This window comes from Heterodontus francisci, chromosome 20, assembly GCF_036365525.1.
Source record: "Heterodontus francisci isolate sHetFra1 chromosome 20, sHetFra1.hap1, whole genome shotgun sequence".
Taxonomy (NCBI): Eukaryota; Metazoa; Chordata; class Chondrichthyes; order Heterodontiformes; family Heterodontidae; genus Heterodontus; species Heterodontus francisci.
This window is the reverse complement of record NC_090390.1, coordinates 15,484,872-15,510,659: the sequence shown is the minus strand read 5'-3', so window position 1 is coordinate 15,510,659 and position 25,788 is coordinate 15,484,872. Positions and strand designations below refer to the sequence as shown.

The 25,788-nt window shown below is 45.3% G+C and overlaps 3 protein-coding genes across 3 annotated transcripts; 1 reads left to right on the top strand and 2 right to left on the bottom strand.

Annotated features, from left to right (window-relative positions):
- Positions 1 to 270: 270 nt before the first annotated feature.
- Positions 271 to 11,010, bottom strand: LOC137380843 (fap1 adhesin-like). The gene is made up of 18 exons (XM_068053255.1): positions 10,728 to 11,010; positions 10,176 to 10,679; positions 9,840 to 10,055; positions 9,480 to 9,719; positions 8,137 to 8,832; positions 7,297 to 8,040; positions 6,386 to 6,673; positions 5,306 to 5,593; positions 4,970 to 5,146; positions 4,034 to 4,489; positions 3,794 to 3,937; positions 3,170 to 3,577; positions 2,954 to 3,073; positions 2,426 to 2,569; positions 2,186 to 2,329; positions 1,203 to 1,730; positions 891 to 1,058; positions 271 to 458 (listed from the first exon to the last, which is right to left on the bottom strand). Exons 1-18 carry the CDS (start codon positions 11,008 to 11,010, stop codon positions 271 to 273), a joined length of 5,736 nt encoding a protein of 1,911 aa, XP_067909356.1.
- An 8,185-nt stretch (positions 11,011 to 19,195) lies between these two features.
- Positions 19,196 to 19,843, bottom strand: LOC137380842 (coiled-coil domain-containing protein 8 homolog). The gene is made up of 2 exons (XM_068053254.1): positions 19,417 to 19,843; positions 19,196 to 19,272 (listed from the first exon to the last, which is right to left on the bottom strand). Exons 1-2 carry the CDS (start codon positions 19,841 to 19,843, stop codon positions 19,196 to 19,198), a joined length of 504 nt encoding a protein of 167 aa, XP_067909355.1.
- A 178-nt stretch (positions 19,844 to 20,021) lies between these two features.
- LOC137380841 (calphotin-like) lies at positions 20,022 to 23,064 on the top strand. The gene is made up of 6 exons (XM_068053252.1): positions 20,022 to 20,240; positions 20,343 to 20,538; positions 20,722 to 21,414; positions 21,515 to 21,919; positions 22,020 to 22,212; positions 22,404 to 23,064. Exons 1-6 carry the CDS (start codon positions 20,022 to 20,024, stop codon positions 23,062 to 23,064), a joined length of 2,367 nt encoding a protein of 788 aa, XP_067909353.1.
- The last annotated feature ends 2,724 nt before the right edge of the window (positions 23,065 to 25,788 follow it).

Genomic DNA, 25,788 nt, shown 5'->3' with positions numbered 1-25,788 from the left:
AACCTGCTATCGATTCAGCCACCAAACCTGCCATAGATTCGGCCCCCAAATCTGCTATAGATTCGGCCATCAAACCTGCTGTAGATTCAGCCACCAAACCTGCCGTAGATTCGGCCCTTAAACCTGCTATAGATTCGGCCCCCAAACCTGCGGTAGATTCGGCCACCAAACCTGCTTTAGATTCGGCCACCAAACCTGCCGTAGATTCAGCAATCAAACCTGCTGTAGATTTGGCCATCAAACCTGCAAAAGATTTGGCCATCAAATCTGCTATAGTTTTGGCACCAAACCTGCTAAGGATTCGGCCATCAAACCTGCTATAGATTCAGCCATCAAATCAGCTATATATTCAGCCACCAAACCTGCCATAGATTCGGCCCCCAAACCTGCTATAGATTCAGCCACCAAATCTGCTGTGGATTCAGCTATCAAACCTGCTGTACATTCAGCCACCAAACCTGCCGGAGATTCGGCCCCCAAAACCTGCAGTAGATTCGGCCATCAAACCTGCTATAGATTTGGCCATCAAACCTGCTATAGATTCGGCCATCAAACATGCTGTAGATACGGACATCAAACCTTCTGTAGATTTGGCCATCAAACCTGCTATAGATTCGGCCATCAAACATGCTGTAGATTCGGCCATCAAACCTTCTGTAGATTCGGCCATCAAACCTGCTATAGATTTGGCCATCAAACCTGCTATAGATTCGCTCATCAAACCTGCTATAGATTTGCTCATCAAACCTGCTATACATTCGGACATCAAACCTGCTATAGATTTGGCCCTCAAACCGACTGTAGTTTTGCCCATCAAACCTGCTATAGATTTGGCATCAAACCTGCTATAGAATTGACCATCAAACTTGCTATGGATTTGGCCATCAAACCTGCTATAGATTTGGCCACCAAACCTGCTATAGAATTGGCCATCAAATCTGCTGTAGATTTGGCCACCAAACCTGCTGTAGATTCGACCACCAAACCTGCTCTAGAATTGGCCATCAAACCTGCTATAGATTTGGCCACCAAACCTGCTATAGATTCGACCACCAAACCTGCTATAGAATTGGCCATCAAACCTGCTATAGATTTGGCCACCAAACCTGCTATAGATTTGGCCACCAAACCTTCTATAGAATTGGCCATCAAACCTGCTATAGATTTGGCCACCAAACCCGCTATAGAATTGGCCATCAAACCTGCTATAGATTTGGCCACCAAACCTGCTATACAATTGGCCATCAAATCTTCTGTACATTCGGCCACCAAACCTGCTATAGGTTCAGCCATCAAACCTGCTGCAGATTCAGCCACCAAACCTGCCGTAGATTCAGCCCCCAAACATGCTGTAGATTCGGCCACCAAACCTGCGATAGATTCGGCCACCAAATCTGCCGTATATTCAGCCATCAAACCTGCTGTAGATTTGGCCATCAAACCTGCTATAGATTTGGTCACCAAACCTGCTATAGATTCGGCCATCAATCCTGCTATAGAGTTGGCCATCAAACCTGCTATAGATGCGGCTATCAAACCTGCTGTAGATTCGGCCATCAAACCTGCTATAAATTCAGCCATCAAATCAGCTATATCTTCAGCCACCAAACCTGCCATAGATTCGGCCCCCAAACCTGCTATAGATTCAGCCACCAAATCTGCTGTGGATTCAGCTATCAAACCTGCTGTACATTCAGCCACCAAACCTGCCGGAGATTCGGCCCCCAAACCTGCGGTAGATTTGACCATCAAACCTGCTATAGATTTGGCCATCAAACCTGCTATAGATTCGGCCATCAAACAAGCTGTAGATTCGGCCATCAAACCTTCTGTAGATTCGGCCATCAAACCTGCTATAGATTTGGACATCAAACCTGCTATAGATTCGCTCATCAAACCTGCTATAGATTTGCTCATCAAACCTGCTATACATTCGGACATCAAACCTGCTATAGATTTGGCTCTCAAACCGACTGTAGTTTTGCCCATCAAACCTGCTATAGATTTGGCATCAAACCTGCTATAGAATTGGCCATCAAACTTGCTATGGATTTGGCCATCAAACCTGCTATAGATTTGGCCACCAAACCTGCTATAGAATTGGCCATCAAATCTGCTGTAGATTTGGCCACCAAACCTGCTGTAGATTCGACCACCAAACCTGCTATAGAATTGGCCATCAAACCTGCTATAGATTTGGCCACCAAACCTTCTATAGAATTGGCCATCAAACCTGCTATAGATTTGGCCATCATACCTGCTATCGATTTGGCCACTAAACCTGCTATAGAATTGGCCATCAAACCTGCTGTAGATTTGGCCACCAAACCTGCTATAGAATTGGCCATCAAACCTGCTATACAATTGGCCATCAAACCTGCTGTAGATTCGGCCACCAAACCTGCTATAGGTTCAGCCATCAAACCTGCTGTAGATTCAGCCACCAAACCTGCCGTAGATTCGGCCCCCAAACATGCTATAGATTCGGCCCCCAAGCCTGCGATAGATTCGGCCACCAAATCTGCCGTATATTCAGCCATCAAACCTGCTGTAGAGTTGGCCATCAAACCTGCTATAGAGTTGGCCATCAAACCTGCTATAGATCCGGCCATCAAACCTGCTGTAGATTCGGCCATCAAACCTGCTATAGATTCGGCCATCAAACCTGCTGTAGATTTGGCCATCAAACCTGCTATAGATTCGCTCATCAAACCTGCTATACATTCGCACATCAAACCTGCTATAGATTTGGCCCTCAAACCGACTGTAGTTTTGCCCATCAAACCTGCTATAGATTTGGCTATCAAACCTGCTGTAGAATTGGTCATCAAACCTGCTATAGAATTGGCCACCAAACCTGCTGTAGCTTTGGCCATCAAACCTGCAATAGAATTGGCCACCAAACCTGCTGTAGCTTTGGCCATCAAACCTACTATAGATTTGGCCATCAAACCTGCTATAGATTCACACATCAAACCTGCTGTAGATTCAGCCACCAAACCTGCTATCGACTCAACCCCCAAACCTGCGGTAGATTCGGCCACCAAATCTGCTAAAGATTCGGCTACCAAACCTGCCGTAGATTCAGCCATCAAACCTGCTGTAGATTTGGCCATCAAACCTGCTATAGATTTGGCCACCAAACCTGCTATAGAATTGGCCATCAAACCTGCTATAGATTTGGCCACCAAACCTTCTATAGAATTGGCCATCAAACCTGCTATAGATTTGGCCATCATACCTGCTATCGATTTGGCCACCAAACCTGCTATAGAATTGGCCATCAAACCTGCTAAAGATTTGGCCACCAAACCTGCTATAGAATTGGCCATCAATCCTGCTATACAATTGGCCATCAAACCTGCTGTAGATTCGGCCACCAAACCTGCTATAGGTTCAGCCATCAAACCTGCTGTAGATTCAGCCACCAAACCTGCCGTAGATTCGGCCCCCAAACATGCTATAGATTCGGCCCCCAAGCCTGCGATAGATTCGGCCACTAAATCTGCCGTATATTCAGCCATCAAACCTGCTGTAGAGTTGGCCATCAAACCTGCTATAGAGTTGGCCATCAAACCTGCTATAGATCCGGCCATCAAACCTGCTGTAGATTCGGCCATCAAACCTGCTATAGATTCGGCCATCAAACCTGCTGTAGATTTGGCAATCAAACCTGCTATAGATTCGCTCATCAAACCTGCTATACATTTGCACATCAAACCTGCTATAGATTTGGCCCTCAAACCGACTGTAGTTTTGCCCATCAAACCTGCTATAGATTTGGCTATCAAACCTGCTGTAGCTTTGGCCATCAAACCTGCAATAGAATTGGCCACCAAACCTGCTGGAGCTTTGGCCATCAAACCTACTATAGAATTGGTCATCAAACCTGCTATAGAATTGGCCACCAAACCTGCTGTAGCTTTGGCCATCAAACCTGCAATAGAATTGGCCACCAAACCTGCTGGAGCTTTGGCCATCAAACCTACTATAGATTTGGCCATCAAACCTGCTATAGATTCACACATCAAACCTGCTGTAGATTCAGCCACCAAACCTGCTATCGACTCAACCCCCAAACCTGCGGTAGATTCGGCCACCAAATCTGCTAAAGATTCGGCTACCAAACCTGCCGTAGATTCAGCCATCAAACCTGCTGTAGATTTGGCCATCAAACCTGCTATAGATTTGGCCATCAAATCTGCTATAGTTTTGGCCACCAAACCTGCTAAAGATTCGGCCATCGAACCTGCTATATATTTGGCCATCAAATCTGCTATGGATTGGGCCATCAAACCTGCTATAGATTCGCTCATCAAACCTGCTATCGATTTGCTCATCAAACCTGCTATACATTCGGCCCTCAAATCTGCTATATATTCAGCCACCAAACCTGCTATAGATTCAGCAACCAAACCTGCCATAGATTCGGCCCCCAAACCTGCTATAGATTCAGCCACCAAATCTGCTGTGGATTCAGCCATCAAACCTGCTGTACATTCAGCCACCAAACCTGCCGTAGATTCGGCCCCCAAACCTACGGTAGATTCGGCCATCAAACCTGCTATAGATTTGGCCATCAAACCTGCTTTAAATTCGGCCATCAAACCTGCTGCAGATTCGGCCATCAAACCTTCTGTAGATTCGGCCATCAAACCTGCTATAGATTTGGCCACCAAACCTGCTATAGAATTGGCCATCAAATCTGCTGTAGATTTGGCCACCAAAACCGCTGTAGATTCGGCCACCAAACCTGCTATCGAATTGGCCATCAAACCTGCTATAGATTTGGCCACCAAACCTGCTATAGATTTGGCCACCAAACCTGCTATAGAATTGGCCATCAAACCTGCTATAGATGTGGCCATCATACCTGCTATAGATTTGGCCACCAAACCTACTATAGAATTGGCCATCAAACCTGCTATAGATTTGGCCACCAAAGCTACTATAGAATTGGCCATCAAACCTGCTGTAGATTTGGCCATCAAACCTGCTATAGATTTGGCCATCAAATCTGCTATAGTTTTGGCCACCAAACATGCTAAAGATTCGGCCATCGAACCTGCTATATATTTGGCCATCAAATCTGCTATAGATTCGGCCATCACACCTGCTGTAGATTTGGCCACCAAATCTGCTGTAGCTTTGGCCATCAAACCTGCTATAGATTTGGCCATCAAACCTGCTTTAGATTCGCTCATCAAACCTGCTATACATTCGCACATCAAACCTGCTGTAGATTTGGCCCTCAAACCGACTGTAGTTTTGCCCATCAAACCTGCGATAGATTTGGCCATCATACCTGCTATCGATTTGGCCACCAAACCTACTATAGAATTGGCCATCAAACCTGCTATAGATTTGGCCAACAAATCTGCTATAGCTTTGGCCACCAAACCTGCTAAAGATTCTGCCATCAAACCTGCTGCAGATTTGGCCACCAAACCTGCTGTAGATTCGGCCATCAAACCTGCTATAGGTTCGGCCATCAAACCTGCTAAAGATTCTGCCATCAAACCTGCTGCAGATTTGGCCACTAAACCTGCTGTAGATTCGGCCATCAAACCTGCTATAGGTTCGGCCATCAAACCTGCTGTAGATTCGGCCATCAAACCTGCTATAGGTTCGGCCACCAAACCTGCTAAAGATTCTGCCATCAAACCTGCTGCAGATTTGGCCACCAAACCTGCTGTAGATTCGGCCATCAAACCTGCTATAGAATTGGCCATAAAACCTGCCAGAGATTTGGCCACCAAACCTGCTATACAATTGGCGATCAAACCTGCTATAGAATTGGCCATCAAACCTGCTGTAGATTCGGCCATCAAACCTGCTATAGGTTCGGCCATCAAACCTGCTGTAGATTCAGCCATCAAACCTGCTGCAGATTTGGCCATCAAACCTGCAAAAGATTTGGCCATCAAATCTGCTATAGTTTTGGCCACCAAACCTGCTAAAAATTCGGCCATCAAACCTGCTATAGATTCAGCCATCAAATCTGCTATATATTCAGCCACCAGACCTGCTATAGATTCAGCCACCTAACCTGCCATAGATTCGGCCCCCAAACCTGCTATAGATTCAGCCACCAAATCTGCTGTGGATTCAGCCATCAAACCTGCTGTACATTCAGCCACCAAACCTGCCCTAGATTCGGCCCCCAAACCAGCCATAGATTTGGCCATCAAACCTGCTAGAGATTTGGCCACCAAACCTGCTATAGAATTGGCCATCAAACCTGCTATAGATTTGGCCAACAAATTTGCTGTAGATTCAGCCATCAAATCTGCTATATATTCAGCCATCAAACCTGCTATCGATTCAGCCACCAAACCTGCCATAGATTCGGCCCCCAAACCTGCTATAGCTTCGGCCCCCAAACCTGCGGTAGATTCGGCCACCAAACCTGCTTTAGATTCGGCCACCAAACCTGCTGCAGATTCAGCAATCAAACCTGCTGTAGATTTGGCCATCAAACCTGCAAAAGATTTGGCCATCAAATCTGCTATAGTTTTGGCCACCAAACCTGCCAAGGATTTGGCCATCAAACCTGCTATAGATTCAGCCATCAAATCAGCTATATATTCAGCCACCAAACCTGCCATAGATTCGGCCCCCAAACCTGCTATAGATTCAGCCACCAAATCTGCTGTGGATTCAGCCATCAAACCTGCTGTACATTCAGCCACCAAACCTGCGGTAGATTCGGCCATCAAACCTGCTATAGATTTGGCCATCAAACCTGCGATAGATTCGGCCATCAAACATGCTGTAGATTCGGCCATCAAACCTTCTGTAGATTCGGCCATCAAACCTGCTATAGATTTGGCCATCAAACCTGCTATAGATTTGCTCATCAAACCTGCTATACATTCGGACATCAAACCTGCTATAGATTTGGCTCTCAAACCGACTGTAGTTTTGCCCATCAAACCTGCTATAGATTTGGCATCAAACCTGCTATAGAATTGGCCATCAAACTTGCTATGGATTTGGCCATCAAACCTGCTATAGATTTGGCCACCAAACCTGCTATAGAATTGGCCATCAAATCTGCTGTAGATTTGGCCACCAAACCTGCCATAGATTCAGCCATCAAACCTGCTGTAGATTTGGCCATCAAACCTGCTATCGATTTGGCCACCAAACCTGCTATAGATTCGGCCATCAAACCTGCTATAGATTCGGACATCAAACCTGCTGTAGATTCGGCCATCAAACCTGCGATAGATTCAGCCATCAAACCTGCGGTAGATTTGGCCATCAAACCTGCTATAGATTCGCTCATCAAACCTGCTATACATTCGCACATCAAACCTGCTATAGATTTGGCCATCAAACCAGCTACAGAATAGGCCATCAAACCTGCTATAGATTTGGCCACCAAACCCGCTGTAGCTTTGGCCATCAAACCTGCTATAGATTTGGAAATCAAACCTACTATAGATTTGGCCATCAAACCTGCTATCGATTTACTCATCAAACCTGCTTTTGATTCGCACATCAAACCTGCTGTAGATTCAGCCACCAAACCTGACATAGATTCGGCCCCCAAACCTGCTATCGACTCAACCCCCAAACCTGCGGTAGATTCGGCCACCAAATCTGCTATAGATTCGGCTACCAAACCTGCCGTAGATTCAGCCATCAAACCTGCTGTAGATTTGGCCATCAAACCTGCTATAGATTTGGCCATCAAATCTGCTATAGTTTTGGCCACGAAACCTACTAAAGATTCGGCCATCGAACCTGCTATATATTTGGCCATCAAATCTGCTATAGATTCGGCCATCACACCTGCTACAGATTTGGCCATCAAACCTGCTATGGATTGGGCCATCAAACCTGCTATACATTCGCACATCAAACCTGCTCTAGATTCAGCCAGCAAACCTGCCATAGATTTGGCCCCCAAACCTGCTATAGATTTGGCCATCAAACCAGCTATAGAATTGGCCATCAAACCACCTATAGATTCACTCATCAAACCTGCTATAGATTCGCACATCAAACCTGCTATAGATTCAGCCACCAAACCTGCTATAGATTTGGCCATCAAACCAGCTATAGAATTGGCCATCAAACCTGCTATAGATTTGGCCACCAAACCTGCTGCAGCTTTGGCCATCAAACCTGCGATAGATTTGGCCATCAAACCTACTATAGATTTGGCCATCAAAGCTGCTATAGATTCACTCATCAAACCTGCTATAGATTCGCACATCAAACCTGCTGTAGATTCAGCCACCAAACCTGCCATAGATTCGGCCCCCAAACCTGCTATCGACTCAACCCCCAAACCTGCGGTAGATTCGGCCACCAAATCTGCTATAGATTCGGCTACCAAACCTGCCGTAGATTCAGCCATCAAACCTGCTATAGATTTGGCCATCAAACCTGCTATAGATTTGGCCATCAAATCTGCTATAGTTTTGGCCACCAAACCTGCTAAAGATTCGGCCATCGAACCTGCTATATATTTGGCCATCAAATCTGCTATAGATTCGGCCATCACACCTGCTATAGATTTGGCCACCAAACCTGCTAAAGATTCGGCCATCGAACCTGCTACATATTTGGCCATCAAATCTGCTATAGATTCGGCCATCAAACCTGCTATGGATTGGGCCATCAAACCTGCTATAGATTCGCTCATCAAACCTGCTATCGATTTGCTCATCAAACCTGCTGTACATTTGACCCTCAAACCTGCTACAGATGCGGCCCCCAAACCTGCGGTAGATTCGGACACCAAACCTGCTTTAGATTCGGCCACCAAACCTGCCGTAGATTCAGCCATCAAACCTGCTGTAGATTTGGCCATCAAACCTGCAAAAGATTTGGCCATCAAATCTGCTATAGTTTTGGCCACCAAACCTGCTAAAGATTCGGCCATCAAACCTGCTATAGATTCAGCCATCAAATCTGCTATATATTCAGCCACCAAACCTGCTATAGATTCAGCAACCAAACCTGCCATAGATTCGGCCCCCAAACCTGCTATATATTCAGCCACCAAACCTGCTATAGATTCGGCCCCCAAACCTGCTATAGATTCGGCCCCCAAACCTGCGGTAGATTCGGCCATCAAACCTGTTATAGATTTGGCCATCAAACCTGCTTTAAATTCGGCCATCAAACCTGCTGTAGATTCGGCCATCAAAACCTCTGTAGATTCGGCCATCAAACCTGCTATAGATTTGGCCATCAAACTGACTGTAGATTTGCCCATCAAACCTGCTATAAATTTGGCATCAAACCTGATATAGAATTGGCCATCAAACCTGCTATAGATTTGGCCACCAAATCTGTTATAGAATTGGCCATCAAACCTGCTACAGAATTGGCCATCAAATCTGCTGTAGATTTGGCCACCAAAACCGCTGTAGATTCGGCCACCAAACCTGCTATAGAATTGGCCATCAAACCTGCTATAGATTTGGCCACCAATCCTGCTATAGATTTGGCCACCAAACCTGCTATAGAATTTGCCATCAAACCTGCTATAGATTTGGCCATCATACCTGCTATAGATTTTGCCACCAAACCTGCTATAGAATTGGCCATCAAACCTGCTATAGATTTGGCCACCAAACCTGCTATAGAATTGGCCATCAAACCTGCTATAGAATTGGCCATCAAACCTGCTGTAGATTCGGCCACCAATCCTGCTATATGTTCGGCCATCAAACCTGCTGCAGATTCAGCCACCAAACCTGCCGTAGATTCGGCCCCCAAACATGCTATAGATTCGGCCCCCAAACCTGCTATAGATTCGGCCACCAAACCTGCCGTAGATTCAGCCATCAAACTTGCTGCAGATTTGGCCATCAAACCTGCTATAGATTTGGCCATCAAATCTGCTATAGTTTTGGCCACCAAACCTGCTATAGATTTGGACCTCAAACGGACTGTAGTTTTTTCCATCAAACCTGCTATAGATTTGGGCATCAAACCTGCTATAGAATTGGCCATCAAATCTGCAATAGCTTTGGCCACCAAAGCTGCTATTGATTGGGCCACCATACCTGCTCTTGATTCGGCCATCAAACCTGCTATAGATTTGGCCATCAAACCTGCTATAGATTCGGCCATCTAACCTGCTGTAGATTCGGCCATCAAACCTGCTATAGATTCAGACATCAAACCTGCTGTAGATTTGGCCAACAAACCTGCCGTAGATTCGGTCACCAAATCTGCTGTAGCTTTGGCCATCAAACCTGCTATAGATTTGGCCATCAAACGTGCTATAGATTTGGCCATCAAATCTGCTATAGTTTTGGCCACCAAACCTGCTAAAGATTCGGCCATCGAACCTGCTATATATTTGGCCATCAAATCTGCTATAGATTCGGCCATCACACCTGCTATAGATTTGGCCACCAAACCTGCTAAAGATTCGGCCATCGAACCTGCTACATATTTGGCCATCAAATCTGCTATAGATTCGGCCATCAAACCTGCTATGGATTGGGCCATCAAACCTGCTATAGATTCGCTCATCAAACCTGCTATCGATTTGCTCATCAAACCTGCTATACATTTGACCCTCAAACCTGCTACAGATGCGGCCCCCAAACCTGCGGTAGATTCGGACACCAAACCTGCTTTAGATTCGGCCACCAAACCTGCCGTAGATTCAGCCATCAAACCTGCTGTAGATTTGGCCATCAAACCTGCAAAAGGTTTGGCCATCAAATCTGCTATAGTTTTGGCCACCAAACCTGCTAAAGATTCGGCCATCAAACCTGCTATAGATTCAGCCATCAAATCTGCTATATATTCAGCCACCAAACCTGCGATAGATTCAGCAACAAAACCTGCCATAGATTCGGCCCCCAAACCTGCTATATATTCAGCCCCCAAACCTGCTATAGATTCAGCCCCCAAACCTGCGGTAGATTCGGCCATCAAACCTGTTAGAGATTTGGCCATCAAAGTTGCTTTAAATTCGGCCATCAAACCTGCTATAGATTTGGCCATCAAACCTGCTATGGATTGGGCCATCAAACCTGCTATAGATTCGCTCATCAAACCTGCTATCGATTTGCTCATCAAACCTGCTATACATTCGGACATCAAACCTGCTATAGATTTGGCCCTCAAACTGACTGTAGTTTTGCCCATCAAACCTGCTATAAATTTGGCATCAAACCTGATATAGAATTGGCCATCAAACCTGCTATCGATTTGGCCACCAAATCTGTTATCGAATTGGCCATCAAACCTGCTATAGAATTGGCCATCAAATCTGCTGTAGATTTGGCCACCAAAACCGCTGTAGATTCGGCCACCAAACCTGCTATAGAATTGGCCATCAAACCTGCTATAGATTTGGCCACCAATCCTGCTATAGATTTGGCCACCAAACCTGCTATAGAATTTGCCATCAAACCTGCTATAGATTTGGCCATCATACCTGCTATAGATTTGGCCACCAAACCTGCTATAGAATTGGCCATCAAACCTGCTATAGATTTGGCCACCAAACCTGCTATAGAATTGGCCATCAAACCTGCTATAGAATTGGCCATCAAACCTGCTGTAGATTCGGCCACCAAACCTGCTATATGTTCGGCCTTCAAACCTGCTGTAGATTCAGCCACCAAACCTGCCGTAGATTCGGCCCCCAAACATGCTATAGATTCGGCCCCCAAACCTGCTCTAGATTCGGCCACCAAACCTGCCGTAGATTCAGCCATCAAACTTGCTGTAGATTTGGCCATCAAACCTGCTATAGATTTGGCCATCAAATCTACTATAGTTTTGGCCACCAAACTTGCTAAAGATTCGAACATTAAACCTGCTACAGAAATCAGCCATCAAACCTGCTGTAGATTTGGCCATCAAACCTGCTATAGATTTGGCCACCAAACCTGCTATAGATTCGGTCATCAAACCTGCTATAGAGTTGGCCATCAAACCTGCTATAGATTCGGCCATCAAACCTGCTGTAGATTCGGCCATCAAACCTGCTATAGATTCAGCCATCAAACCTGCTGTCGATTTGGCCATCAAACCTGCTATGGATTCGCTCATCAAACCTGCTATACATTCGCACATCAAACCTGCTATAGATTTGGCCCTCAAACCGACTGTAGTTTTGCCCATCAAACCTGCGATAGATTTGGCCAGCAAACTTGCTATAGATTTGGCGATCAAACCTGCCATAGAATTGCCCATCAAACCTGCTGTAGATTTGGCCATCAAACCTGCTATAGATTTGGCCATCACATCTGCTATAGTTTTGGCCACCAAACCTGCTAAAGATTCGGCCATCGAACCTGCTATATATTTGGCCATCAAATCTGCTATAGATTCGGCCATCACACCTGCTGTAGATTTGGCCACCAAATCTGCTGTAGCTTTGGCCATCAAACCTGCTATAGATTTGGCCATCAAACCTGCTTTAGATTCGCTCATCAAACCTGCTATACATTCGTACATCAAACCTGCTGCAGATTTGGCCCTCAAACCGACTGCAGTTTTGCCCATCAAACCTGCGATAGATTTGGCCAGCAAACCTGCTATAGAATTGGCCAACAAATCTGCAATAGCTTTGGCCACCAAACCTGCTAAAGATTCGGCCATCAAACCTGCTGCAGATTTGGCCACCAAACCTGCTGTAGATTCGGCCATCAAACCTGCTATAGATATGGCCATCAAACCTGCTATCGCTTCGGCCATCAAACCTGCTGTAGATTCGGCCATCAAACCTGCGATAGATTCAGCCATCAAACCTGCTGTAGATTCGGCCAACAAACCTGTTGTAGATTCGGCCATCAAACCTGCTATCGAATTGGCCATCAAACCTGCTATAGATTCGGCCATCAAACCTGCTGTAGATTCGGCAATCAAACCGACTATAGATTCAGCCATCAAACCTGCTATAGATTCGGCCATCAAACCTGCTATAGATTCGCCCATCGAACCTGCTATATATTTGGCATCAAATCTGCTACAGATTCGGCCATCACACCTTCTGTAGATTTGGCCACCAAATATGCTGTAGCTTTGGCCATCAAGCCTGCTATAGATTTGGCCATCAAACCTGCTATAGATTTGGCCATCAAACCTGCTATAGATTCGCTCATCAAACCTGCTATACATTCGCACATCAAACCTGCTACAGATTCGGGTCTCAAACCGACTGTAGTATTGCCCATCAAACCTGCTATAGATTTGGCCATCAAACCTGCTATAGAATTGGCCATCAAACCTGCTATAGATTTGGCCACCAAACCTGCTATAGAATTGGCCATCAAACTTGCTATAGACTTGGCCATCAAACCTGCTATAGATTTGGAAAACAAACCTGCTATAGATTTGGCCATCAAACCTACCATAGAATTGGCAATCAAACCTGCTGTAGATTTGGCCACCAAACCTGCTATAGAATTCAGCCATCAAACCTGCTGTAGGTTTGCCCACCAAATCTGCTATAGATTTGGCCACCAAACCTGCTATAGAATTGGCCATCAAACCTGCTATAGATTTGGCCATCAAATCTGCTATAGTTTTGGCCACCAAACCTGCTATAGATTTGGACCTCAAACGGACTGTAGTTTTTTCCATCAAACCTGCTATAGATTTGGCCATCAAACCTGCTATAGAATTGGCCATCAAATCTGCTATAGCTTTGGCCACCAAAGCTGCTATTGATTGGGCCACCATACCTGCTCTTGATTCGGCCATCAAACCTGCTATAGATTTGGCCATCAAACCTGCTATAGATTCGGCCATCTAACCTGCTGTAGATTCGGCCATCAAACCTGCTATAGATTCAGACATCAAACCTGCTGTAGATTTGGCCAACAAACCTGCCGTAGATTCGGCCACCAAATCTGCTATAGATTCGGCCATCAAACCTGCTATAGAATTGGCCATCAAACCTGCTATAGATTTGGCCACCAAACCTGCTGTAGCTTTGGCCATCAAACCTGCTATAGATTTGGCCATCAAACCTGCTATAGATTTGGCCATCAAATCTGCTATAGTTTTGGCCACCAAACCTGCTAAAGATTCGGCCATCGAACCTGCTATATATTTGGCCATCAAATCTGCTATAGATTCGGCCATCACACCTGCTATAGATTTGGCCACCAAACCTGCTAAAGATTCGGCCATCGAACCTGCTACATATTTGGCCATCAAATCTGCTATAGATTCGGCCATCAAACCTGCTATGGATTGGGCCATCAAACCTGCTATAGATTCGCTCATCAAACCTGCTATCAATTTGCTCATCAAACCTGCTATACATTTGACCCTCAAACCTGCTACAGATGCGGCCATCAAACCTGCTATAGATTCGCCCATCGAACCTGCTATATATTTGGCCATCAAATCTGCTACAGATTCGGCCATCACACCTTCTGTAGATTTGGCCACCAAATTTGCTGTAGCTTTGGCCATCAAGCCTGCTATAGATTTGGCCATCAAACCTGCTATAGATTTGGCCATCAAACCTGCTATAGATTCGCTCATCAAACCTGCTATACATTCGCACATCAAACCTGCTACAGATTCGGGTCTCAAACCGACTGTAGTATTGCCCATCAAACCTGCTATAGATTTGGCCATCAAACCTGCTATAGAATTGGCCATCAAACCTGCTATAGATTTGGCCACCAAACCTGCTATAGAATTGGCCATCAAACTTGCTATAGACTTGGCCATCAAACCTGCTATAGATTTGGAAAACAAACCTGCTATAGATTTGGCCATCAAACCTACCATAGAATTGGCAATCAAACCTGCTGTAGATTTGGCCACCAAACCTGCTATAGAATTCAGCCATCAAACCTGCTGTAGGTTTGCCCACCAAATCTGCTATAGATTTGGCCACCAAACCTGCTATAGAATTGGCCATCAAACCTGCTATAGATTTGGCCATCAAATCTGCTATAGTTTTGGCCACCAAACCTGCTATAGATTTGGACCTCAAACGGACTGTAGTTTTTTCCATCAAACCTGCTATAGATTTGGCCATCAAACCTGCTATAGAATTGGCCATCAAATCTGCTATAGCTTTGGCCACCAAAGCTGCTATTGATTGGGCCACCATACCTGCTCTTGATTCGGCCATCAAACCTGCTATAGATTTGGCCATCAAACCTGCTATAGATTCGGCCATCTAACCTGCTGTAGATTCGGCCATCAAACCTGCTATAGATTCAGACATCAAACCTGCTGTAGATTTGGCCAACAAACCTGCCGTAGATTCGGCCACCAAATCTGCTATAGATTCGGCCATCAAACCTGCTATAGAATTGGCCATCAAACCTGCTATAGATTTGGCCACCAAACCTGCTGTAGCTTTGGCCATCAAACCTGCTATAGATTTGGCCATCAAACCTGCTATAGATTTGGCCATCAAATCTGCTATAGTTTTGGCCACCAAACCTGCTAAAGATTCGGCCATCGAACCTGCTATATATTTGGCCATCAAATCTGCTATAGATTCGGCCATCACACCTGCTATAGATTTGGCCACCAAACCTGCTAAAGATTCGGCCATCGAACCTGCTACATATTTGGCCATCAAATCTGCTATAGATTCGGCCATCAAACCTGCTATGGATTGGGCCATCAAACCTGCTATAGATTCGCTCATCAAACCTGCTATCGATTTGCTCATCAAACCTGCTATACATTTGACCCTCAAACCTGCTACAGATGCGGCCCCCAAACCTGCGGTAGATTCGGACACCAAACCTGCTTTAGATTCGGCCACCAAACCTGCCGTAGATTCAGCCATCAAACCTGCTGTAGATTTGGCCATCAAACCTGCAAAAGGTTTGGCCATCAAATCTGCTATAGTTTTGGCCACCAAACCTGCTATATATTCAGCCCCCAAACCTGCTATAGATTCAGCCCCCAAACCTGCGGTAGATTTGACCATCAAACCTGTTAGAGATTTGGCCATCAAAGTTGCTTTAAATTCGGCCATCAAACCTGCTGTAGATTCGGCCATCAAACCTTCTGTAGATTCGGCCATCAAACCTGCTATAGATTTGGCCATCAAACCTGCTACGGATTGGGCCATCAAACCTGCTATAGATTCGCTCATCAAACCTGCTATACATTCGGACATCAAACCTGCTATAGATTTGGCCCTCAAACTGACTGTAGTTTTGCTCATCAAACCTGCTATAAATTTGGCATCAAACCTGATATAGAATTGGCCATCAAACCTGCTATAGAATTGGCCATCAAACCTGCTGCAAATTCGGCCACCAAACCCGCTATATGTTCGGCCTTCAAACCTGCTGTAGATTCAGCCACCAAACCTGCCGTAGATTCGGCCCCCAAACATGCTATAGATTCGGCCCCCAAACCTGCTATAGATTCGGCCACCAAACCTGCCGTAGATTCAGCCATCAAACTTGCTGTAGATTTGGCCATCAAACCTGCTATAGATTTGGCCATAAAATCTGCTATAGTTTTGGCCACCAAACTTGCTAAAGATTCGAACATTAAACCTGCTACAGAAATCAGCCATCAAACCTGCTGTAGATTTGGCCATCAAACCTGTTATAGATTTGGCCACCAAACCTGCTATAGATTCGGCCATCAAACCTGCTATAGAGTTGGCCATCAAACCTGCTATAGATTCGGCCATCAAACCTGCTGTAGATTCGGCCATCAAACCTGCTATAGATTCAGCCATCAAACCTGCTGTAGATTTGGCCATCAAACCTGCTATGGATTCGCTCATCAAACCTGCTATACATTCGCACATCAAACCTGCTACAGATTTGGCCCTCAAACCGACTGTAGTTTTGCCCATCAAACCTGCGATAGATTTGGCCAGCAAACTTGCTATAGATTTGGCGATCAAACCTGCTATAGAATTGCCCATCAAACCTGCTGTAGATTTGGCCATCAAACCTGCTATAGATTTGGCCATCACATCTGCTATAGTTTTGGCCACCAAACCTGCTAAAGATTCGGCCATAGAACCTGCTATATATTTGGCCATCAAATCTGCTATAGATTCGGACATCACACCTGCTGCAGATTTGGCCACCAAATCTGCTTTAGATTCGCTCATCAAACCTGCTTTCCATTCGCACATCAAACCTGCTGCAGATTTGGCCCTCAAACCGACTGCAGTTTTGCCCATCAAACCTGCGATACATTTGGCCAGCAAACCTGCTATAGAATTGGCCAACAAATCTGCTATAGCTTTGGCCACCAAACCTGCTAAAGAATCGGCCATCAAACCTGCTGCAGATTTGGCCACCAAACCTGCTGTAGATTCGGCCATCAAACCTGCTATAGATATGGCCATCAAACCTGCTATCGCTTCGGCCATCAAACCTGCTGTAGATTCGGCCATCAAACCTGCGATAGATTCAGCCATCAAACCTGCTGTAGATTCGGCCAACAAACCTGTTGTAGATTCGGCCATCAAACCTGCTATCGAATTGGCCATCAAACCTGCTATAGATTCGGCCATCAAACCTGCTGTAGATTCGGCAATCAAACCGACTATAGATTCAGCCATCAAACCTGCTATAGATTCGGCCATCAAACCTGCTATAGATTCGCCCATCGAACCTGCTATATATTTGGCCATCAAATCTGCTACAGATTCGGCCATCACACCTTCTGTAGATTTGGCCACCAAATTTGCTGTAGCTTTGGCCATCAAGCCTGCTATAGATTTGGCCATCAAACCTGCTATAGATTTGGCCATCAAACCTGCTATAGATTCGCTCATCAAACCTGCTATACATTCGCACATCAAACCTGCTACAGATTCGGGTCTCAAACCGACTGTAGTATTGCCCATCAAACCTGCTATAGATTTGGCCATCAAACCTGCTATAGAATTGGCCATCAAACCTGCTCTTGATTTGGCCACCAAACCTGCTATAGAATTGGCCATCAAACTTGCTATAGACTTGGCCATCAAACCTGCTATAGATTTGGAAAACAAACCTGCTATAGATTTGGCCATCAAACCTGCTATAGAATTCAGCCATCAAACCTGCTGTAGGTTTGCCCACCAAATCTGCTATAGATTTGGCCACCAAACCTGCTATAGAATTGGCCATCAAACCTGCTATAGATTTGGCCATCAAACCTGCTATAGATTTGGCCACCAAACCTGCTATAGAATTGGCCATCAAACCTGCCAGAGATTTGGCCACCAAACCTGCTATACAATTGGCGATCAAACCTGCTATAGAATTGGCCATCAAACCTGCTGCAGATTCGGCCATCAAACCTGCTATAGGTTTGGCCATCAAACCTGCTGTAGATTCGGCCATCAAACCTTCTGTAGATTCGGCCATCAAACCTGCTATAGATTTGGCCATCAAACCTGCTATGGATTGGGCCATCAAACCTGCTATAGATTCGCTCATCAAACCTGCTATCGATTTGCTCATCAAACCTGCTATACATTCGGACATCAAACCTGCTATAGATTTGGCCCTCAAACTGACTGTAGTTTTGCCCATCAAACCTGATATAAATTTGGCATCAAACCTGATATAGAATTGGCCATCAAACCTGCTATAGATTTGGCCACCAAATCTGTTATAGAATTGGCCATCAAACCTGCTATAGAATTGGCCATCAAATCTGCTGTAGATTTGGCCACCAAAACCGCTGTAGATTCGGCCATCAAACCTGCTATAGAATTTGCCATCAAACCTGCTATAGATTTGGCCATCATACTTGCTATAGATTTGGCCACCAAACCTGCAATAGAATTGGCCATCAAACCTGCTGTAGATTCGGCCACCAAACCTGCTATATGTTCGGCCATCAAACCTGCTGTAGATTCAGCCACCAAACCTGCCGTAGATTCGGCCCCCAAACATGCTATAGATTCGGCCCCCAAACCTGCTATAGATTCGGCCACCAAACCTGCCGTAGATTCCGCCATCAAACTTGCTGTAGATTTGGCCATCAAACCTGCTATAGATTTGGCCATCAAATCTGCTATAGTTTTGGCCACCAAACCTGCTATAGATTTGGACCTCAAACGGACTGTAGTTTTTTCCATCAAACCTGCTATAGATTTGACCATCAAACCTGCTATAGAATTGGCCATCAAATCTGCTATAGCTTTGGCCACCAAAGCTGCTATTGATTGGGCCACCATACCTGCTCTTGATTCGGCCATCAAACCTGCTATAGATTTGGCCATCAAACCTGCTATAGATTCGGCCATCTAACCTACTGTAGATTCGGCCATCAAACCTGCTATCGATTCAGACATCAAACCTGCTGTAGATTTGGCCAACAAACCTGCCGTAGATTCGGCCACCAAATCTGCTATAGATTCGGCCATCAAACCTGCTATAGAATTGGCCATCAAACCTGCTATAGATTTGGCCACCAAACCTGCTGTAGCTTTGGCCATCAAACCTGCTATAGATTTGGCCATCAAACCTGCTATAGATTTGGCCATCAAATCTGCTATAGTTTTGGCCACCAAACCTGCTAAAGATTCGGCCATCGAACCTGCTATATATTTGGCCATCAAATCTGCTATAGATTCGGCCATCACACCTGCTATAGATTTGGCCACCAAACCTGCGAAAGATTCGGCCATCGAACCTGCTACATATTTTGCCATCAAATCTGCTATAGATTCGGCCATCAAACCTGCTATGGATTGGGCCATCAAACCTGCTATAGATTCGCTCATCAAACCTGCTATCGATTTGCTCATCAAACCTGCTATACATTTGACCCTCAAACCTGCCACAGATGCGGCCCCCAAACCTGCGGTAGATTCGGACACCAAACCTGCTTTAGATTCGGCCACCAAACCTGCCGTAGATTCAGCCATCAAACCTGCTGTAGATTTGGCCATCAAACCTGCAAAAGATTTGGCCATCAAATCTGCTATAGTTTTGGCCACCAAACCTGCTAAAGATTCGGCCATCAAACCTGCTATAGATTCAGCCATCAAATCTGCTATATATTCAGCCACCAAACCTGCTATAGATTCAGCCATCAAACCTGCTGTAGATTTGGCCATCAAACCTGCTATGGATTCGCTCATCAAACCTGCTATACATTCGCACATCAAACCTGCTATAGATTTGGCCCTCAAACCGACTGTAGTTTTGCCCATCAAACCTGCGATAGATTTGGCCAGCAAACTTGCTATAGATTTGGCGATCAAACCTGCTATAGAATTGCCCATCAAACCTGCTGTAGATTTGGCCATCAAACCTGCTATAGATTTGGCCATCACATCTGCTATAGTTTTGGCCACCAAACCTGCTAAAGATTCGGCCATCGAACCTGCTATATATTTGGCCATCAAATCTGCTATAGATTCGGCCATCAAATCTGCTATAGATTAGGCCATCACACCTGCTGTAGATTTGGCCACCAAATCTGCTGTAGCTTTGGCCATCAAACCTGCTATAGATTTGGCCATCAAACCTGCTTTAGATTCGCTCATCAAACCTGCTATACATTCGCACATCAAACCTGCTGCAGATTTGGCCCTCAAACCGACTGCAGTTTTGCCCATCAAACCTGCGATACATTTGGCCAGCAAACCTGCTATAGAATTGGCCAACAAATCTGCTATAGCTTTGGCCACCAAACCTGCTAAAGATTCGGCCATCAAACCTGCTGCAGATTTGGCCACCAAACCTGCTGTAGATTCGGCCATCAAACCTGCTATAGATATGGCCATCAAACCTGCTATCGCTTCGGCCATCAAACCTGCTGTAGATTCGGCCATCAAACCTGCGATAGATTCAGCCATCAAACCTGCTGTAGATTCGGCCAACAAACCTGTTGTAGATTCGGCCATCAAACCTGCTATCGAATTGGCCATCAAACCTGCTATAGATTCGGCCATCAAACCTGCTGTAGATTCGGCAATCAAACCGACTATAGATTCAGCCATCAAACCTGCTATAGATTCGCCCATCGAGCCTGCTATATATTTGGCCATCAAATCTGCTACAGATTCGGCCATCACACCTTCTGTAGATTTGGCCACCAAATTTGCTGTAGCTTTGGCCATCAAGCCTGCTATAGATTTGGCCATCAAACCTGCTATAGATTTGGCCATCAAACCTGCTATAGATTCGCTCATCAAACCTGCTATACATTCGCACATCAAACCTGCTACAGATTCGGGTCTCAAACCGACTGTAGTATTGCCCATCAAACCTGCTATAGATTTGGCCATCAAACCTGCTATAGAATTGGCCATCAAACCTGCTATAGATTTGGCCACCAAACCTGCTATAGAATTGGCCATCAAACTTGCTATAGACTTGGCCATCAAACATGCTATAGATTTGGCAAACAAACCTGCTATAGATTTGGCCATCAAACCTACCATAGAATTGGCAATCAAACCTGCTGTAGATTTGGCCACCAAACCTGCTATAGAATTCACCCATCAAACCTGCTGTAGGTTTGCCCACCAAATCTGCTATAGATTTGGCCACCAAACCTGCTATAGAATTGGCCATCAAACCTGCTATAGATTTGGCCATCAAACCTGCTATAGATTTGGCCACCAAACCTGCTATAGAATTGGCCATCAAACCTGACAGAGATTTGGCCACCAAACCTGCTATGCAATCGGCGATCAAACCTGCTATAGAATTGGCCATCAAACCTGCTGTAGATTCGGCCATCAAACCTGCTATAGGTTCGGCCATCAAACCTGCTGTAGATTCAGCCACCAAACCTGCCGTAGATTCGGCCCCCAAACATGCGATAGATTCGGCCCCTATTCCTGCTGTAGATTCGGCCACCAAATCTGCCGTAGATTCAGCCATCAAACCTGCTGTTGATTTGGCCATCAAACCTGCTATAGATTTGGCCATCAAATCTGCTATAGTTTTGGCCACCAAACATGCTAAAGATTCGACCATCAAACCTGCTACAGAAATCAGCTATCAAACCTGCTGTAGGTTTGGCCATCAAACCTGCAATAGATTTGGCAACCAAACCAGCTATAGATTCGGCCATCAAACCTGCTGTAGGTTTGGCCATCAAACCTGCTATAGATTCGCTCATCAAACCTGCTATACATTCGCACATCAAACCTGCAATAGATTTGGCCCTCAAACCGACTGTAGTTTTGCCCATCGAACCTGCTATAGATTTAGCCATCAAACCTGCCATCGAATTGGCCATCAAACATGCAATAGATTTGGCCATCAAACCTGCTATAGATTCGGCGATCAAACCTGCTATAGAGTTGGCCATCAAACCTGCTATAGAATTGGCCATCAAACCTGCTATAGATTTGGCGACCAAACCTGCTGCAGCTTTGGCCATCAAACCTGCTATAGATTTGGCCATCAAACCTGCTATAGATTTGGCCATCAAATCTGCTATGGATTGGGCCATCAAACCTGCTATAGATTCGCTCATCAAACCTGCTATAGATTTGCTCATCAAACCTGCTATACATTTGGACATCAAACCTGCTATAGATTTGGCCCTCAAACTGACTGTAGTTTTTCCCATCAAACCTGCTATAGATTTGGCATCAAACCTGCTATAGAATTGGCCATCAACCCTGCTATAGATTTGGCCACCAAACCTGCTATAGAATTGGCCATCAAATCTGCTGTAGATTTGGCCACCAAACCTGCGTTAGATTCGGCCACGAAACCTGCTATAGAATTGGCCATCAAACCTGCTAAAGATTTGGCCACCAAACCTGCTATAGATTTGGACACCAAACCTTCTATAGAATTGTCCATCAAACCTGCTATAGATTTGGCCATCATACCTGCTATAGATTTGGCCACCAAACCTGCTATAGAATTGGCCATCAAACCTGCTATTGATTTGGCCACCAAACCTGCTATAGAATCGGCCATCAAACCTGCTATAGATTTGGACCTCAAACGGACTGTAGTTTTTTCCATCAAACCTGCTATAGATTTGGCCATCAAACCTGCTATAGAATTGGCCATCAAATCTGCTATAGCTTTGGCCACCAAAGCTGCTATTGATTGGGCCACCATACCTGCTCTTGATTCGGCCATCAAACCTGCTATAGATTTGGCCATCAAACCTGCTATAGATTCGGCCATCTAACCTGCTGTAGATTCGGCCATCAAACGGGCTATAGATTCAGACATCAAACCTGCTGTAGATTTGGCCAACAAACCTGCGGTAGATTCGGCCACCAAATCTGCTATAGATTCGGCCATCAAACCTGTTATAGATTTGGCCACCAAACCTGCTATAGATTCGGCCATCAAACCTGTTATAGATTTGGCCACCAAACCTGTTATAGATTTGGCCACCAAACCTGCTATAGATATGGCCATCAAACCTGCTATCGCTTCGGCCATCAAACCTTCTGTAGATTCGGCCATCAAACCTGCTATAGATTTGGCCATCAAACCTGCTATAGATTTGGCCACCAAACCTGCTATAGAATTGGCCATCAAACCTGCCAGAGATTTGGCCACCAAACCTGCTATACAATTGGCGATCAAACCTGCTATAGAATTGGCCATCAAACCTGCTGTAGATTCGGCCGTCAAACCTGCTATAGGTTCGGCCATCAAACCTGCTGTAGATTCAGCCACCAAACCTGCCGTAGATTCGGCCCCCAAACATGCTATAGATTCGGCCCCCATTCCTGCTGTAGATTCGGCCACCAAATCTGCCGTAGATTCAGCCATCAAACCTGCTGTAGATTTGGCCATCAAACCTGCTATAGGTTTGGCCATCAAACCTGCTATAGATTTGGCCATCAAATCTGCTATAGTTTTGGCCACCAAACATGCTAAAGATTCGACCATCAAACCTGCTACAGAAATCAGCTACCAAACCTGCTGTAGGTTTGGCCATCAAACCTGCAATAGATTTGGCCACCAAACCAGCTATAGATTCAGCCATCAAACCTGCTATAGAGTTGGCCATCAAACCTGCTATAGATTCGGCCATCAAACCTGCTGTAGGTTTGGCCATCAAACCTGCTATAGATTCGCTCATCAAACCTGCTATACATTCGGACATCAAACCTGCAATAGATTTGGCCCTCAAACCGACTGTAGTTTTGCCCATCGAACCTGCTATAGATTTAGCCATCAAACCTGCCATAGAATTGGCCATCAAACATGCAATAGATTTGGCCATCGAACCTGCTATAGAGTTGGCCATCAAACCTGCTATAGAATTGGCCATCAAACCTGCTATAGATTTGGCGACCAAACCTGCTGCAGCTTTGGCCATCAAACCTGCTATAGATTTGGCCATCAAACCTGCTATAGATTTGGCCATCAAACCTGCTATGGATTGGGCCATCAAACCTGCTATAGATTCGCTCATCAAACCTGCTATAGATTTGCTCATCAAACCTGCTATACATTTGGACATCAAACCTGCTATAGATTTGGCCCTCAAACTGACTGTAGTTTTTCCCATCAAACCTGCTATAGATTTGGCATCAAACCTGCTATAGAATTGGCCATCAACCCTGCTATAGATTTGGCCACCAAACCTGCTATAGAATTGGCCATCAAATCTGCTGTAGATTTGGCCACCAAACCTGCGTTAGATTCGGCCACGAAACCTGCTATAGAATTGGCCATCAAACCTGCTAAAGATTTGGCCACCAAACCTGCTATAGATTTGGCCACCAAACCTTCTATAGAATTGTCCATCAAACCTGCTATAGATTTGGCCATCAAACCTGCTATTGATTTGGCCACCAAACCTGCTATAGAATTGGCCATCAAACCTGCTATAGATTTGGCCATCAAATCTGCTATAGTTTTGGCCACCAAACCTGCTATAGATTTGGACCTCAAACGGACTGTAGTTTTTTCCATCAAACCTGCTATAGATTTGGCCATCAAACCTGCTATAGAATTGGCCATCAAACCTGCTATAGATTCGGCCATCTAACCTGCTGTAGATTCGGCCATCAAACCTGCTATAGATTCAGACATCAAACTTGCTGTAGATTTGGCCAACAAACCTGCCGTAGATTCGGCCACCAAATCTGCTATAGATTCGGCCATCAAACCTGCTATAGAATTGGCCATCAAACCTGCTATAGATTCGCTCATCAAACCTGCTATCGATTTGCTCATCAAACCTGCTATACATTCGGACATCAAACCTGCTATAGATTTGGCCCTCAAACTGACTGTAGTTTTGCCCATCAAACCTGCTATAAATTTGGCATCAAACCTGATATAGAATTGGCCATCAAACCTGCTATAGAATTGGCCATCAAATCTGCTGTAGATTTGGCCAGCAAAACCGCTGTAGATTCGGCCACCAAACCTGCTATAGAATTGGCCATCAAACCTGCTATAGATTTGGCCACCAATCCTGCTATAGATTTGGCCACCAAACCTGCTATAGAATTTGCCATCAAACCTTCTATAGATTTGGCCATCATACCTGCTATAGAATTGGCCATCAAACCTGCCAGAGATTTGGCCACCAAACCTGCTATACAATTGGCGATCAAACCTGCTATAGAATTGGCCATCAAACCTGCTGTAGATTCGGCCATCAAACCTGCTATAGGTTCGGCCATCAAACCTGCTGTAGATTCAGCCACCAAACCTGCCGTAGATTCGGCCCCCAAACATGCTATAGATTCGGCCCCCATTCCTGCTGTAGATTCGGCCACCAAATCTGCCGTAGATTCAGCCATCAAACCTGCTGTAGATTTGGCCATCAAAGCTGCTATAGGTTTGGCCATCAAACCTGCTATAGATTTGGCCATCAAATCTGCTATAGTTTTGGCCACCAAACATGCTAAAGATTCGACCATCAAACCTGCTACAGAAA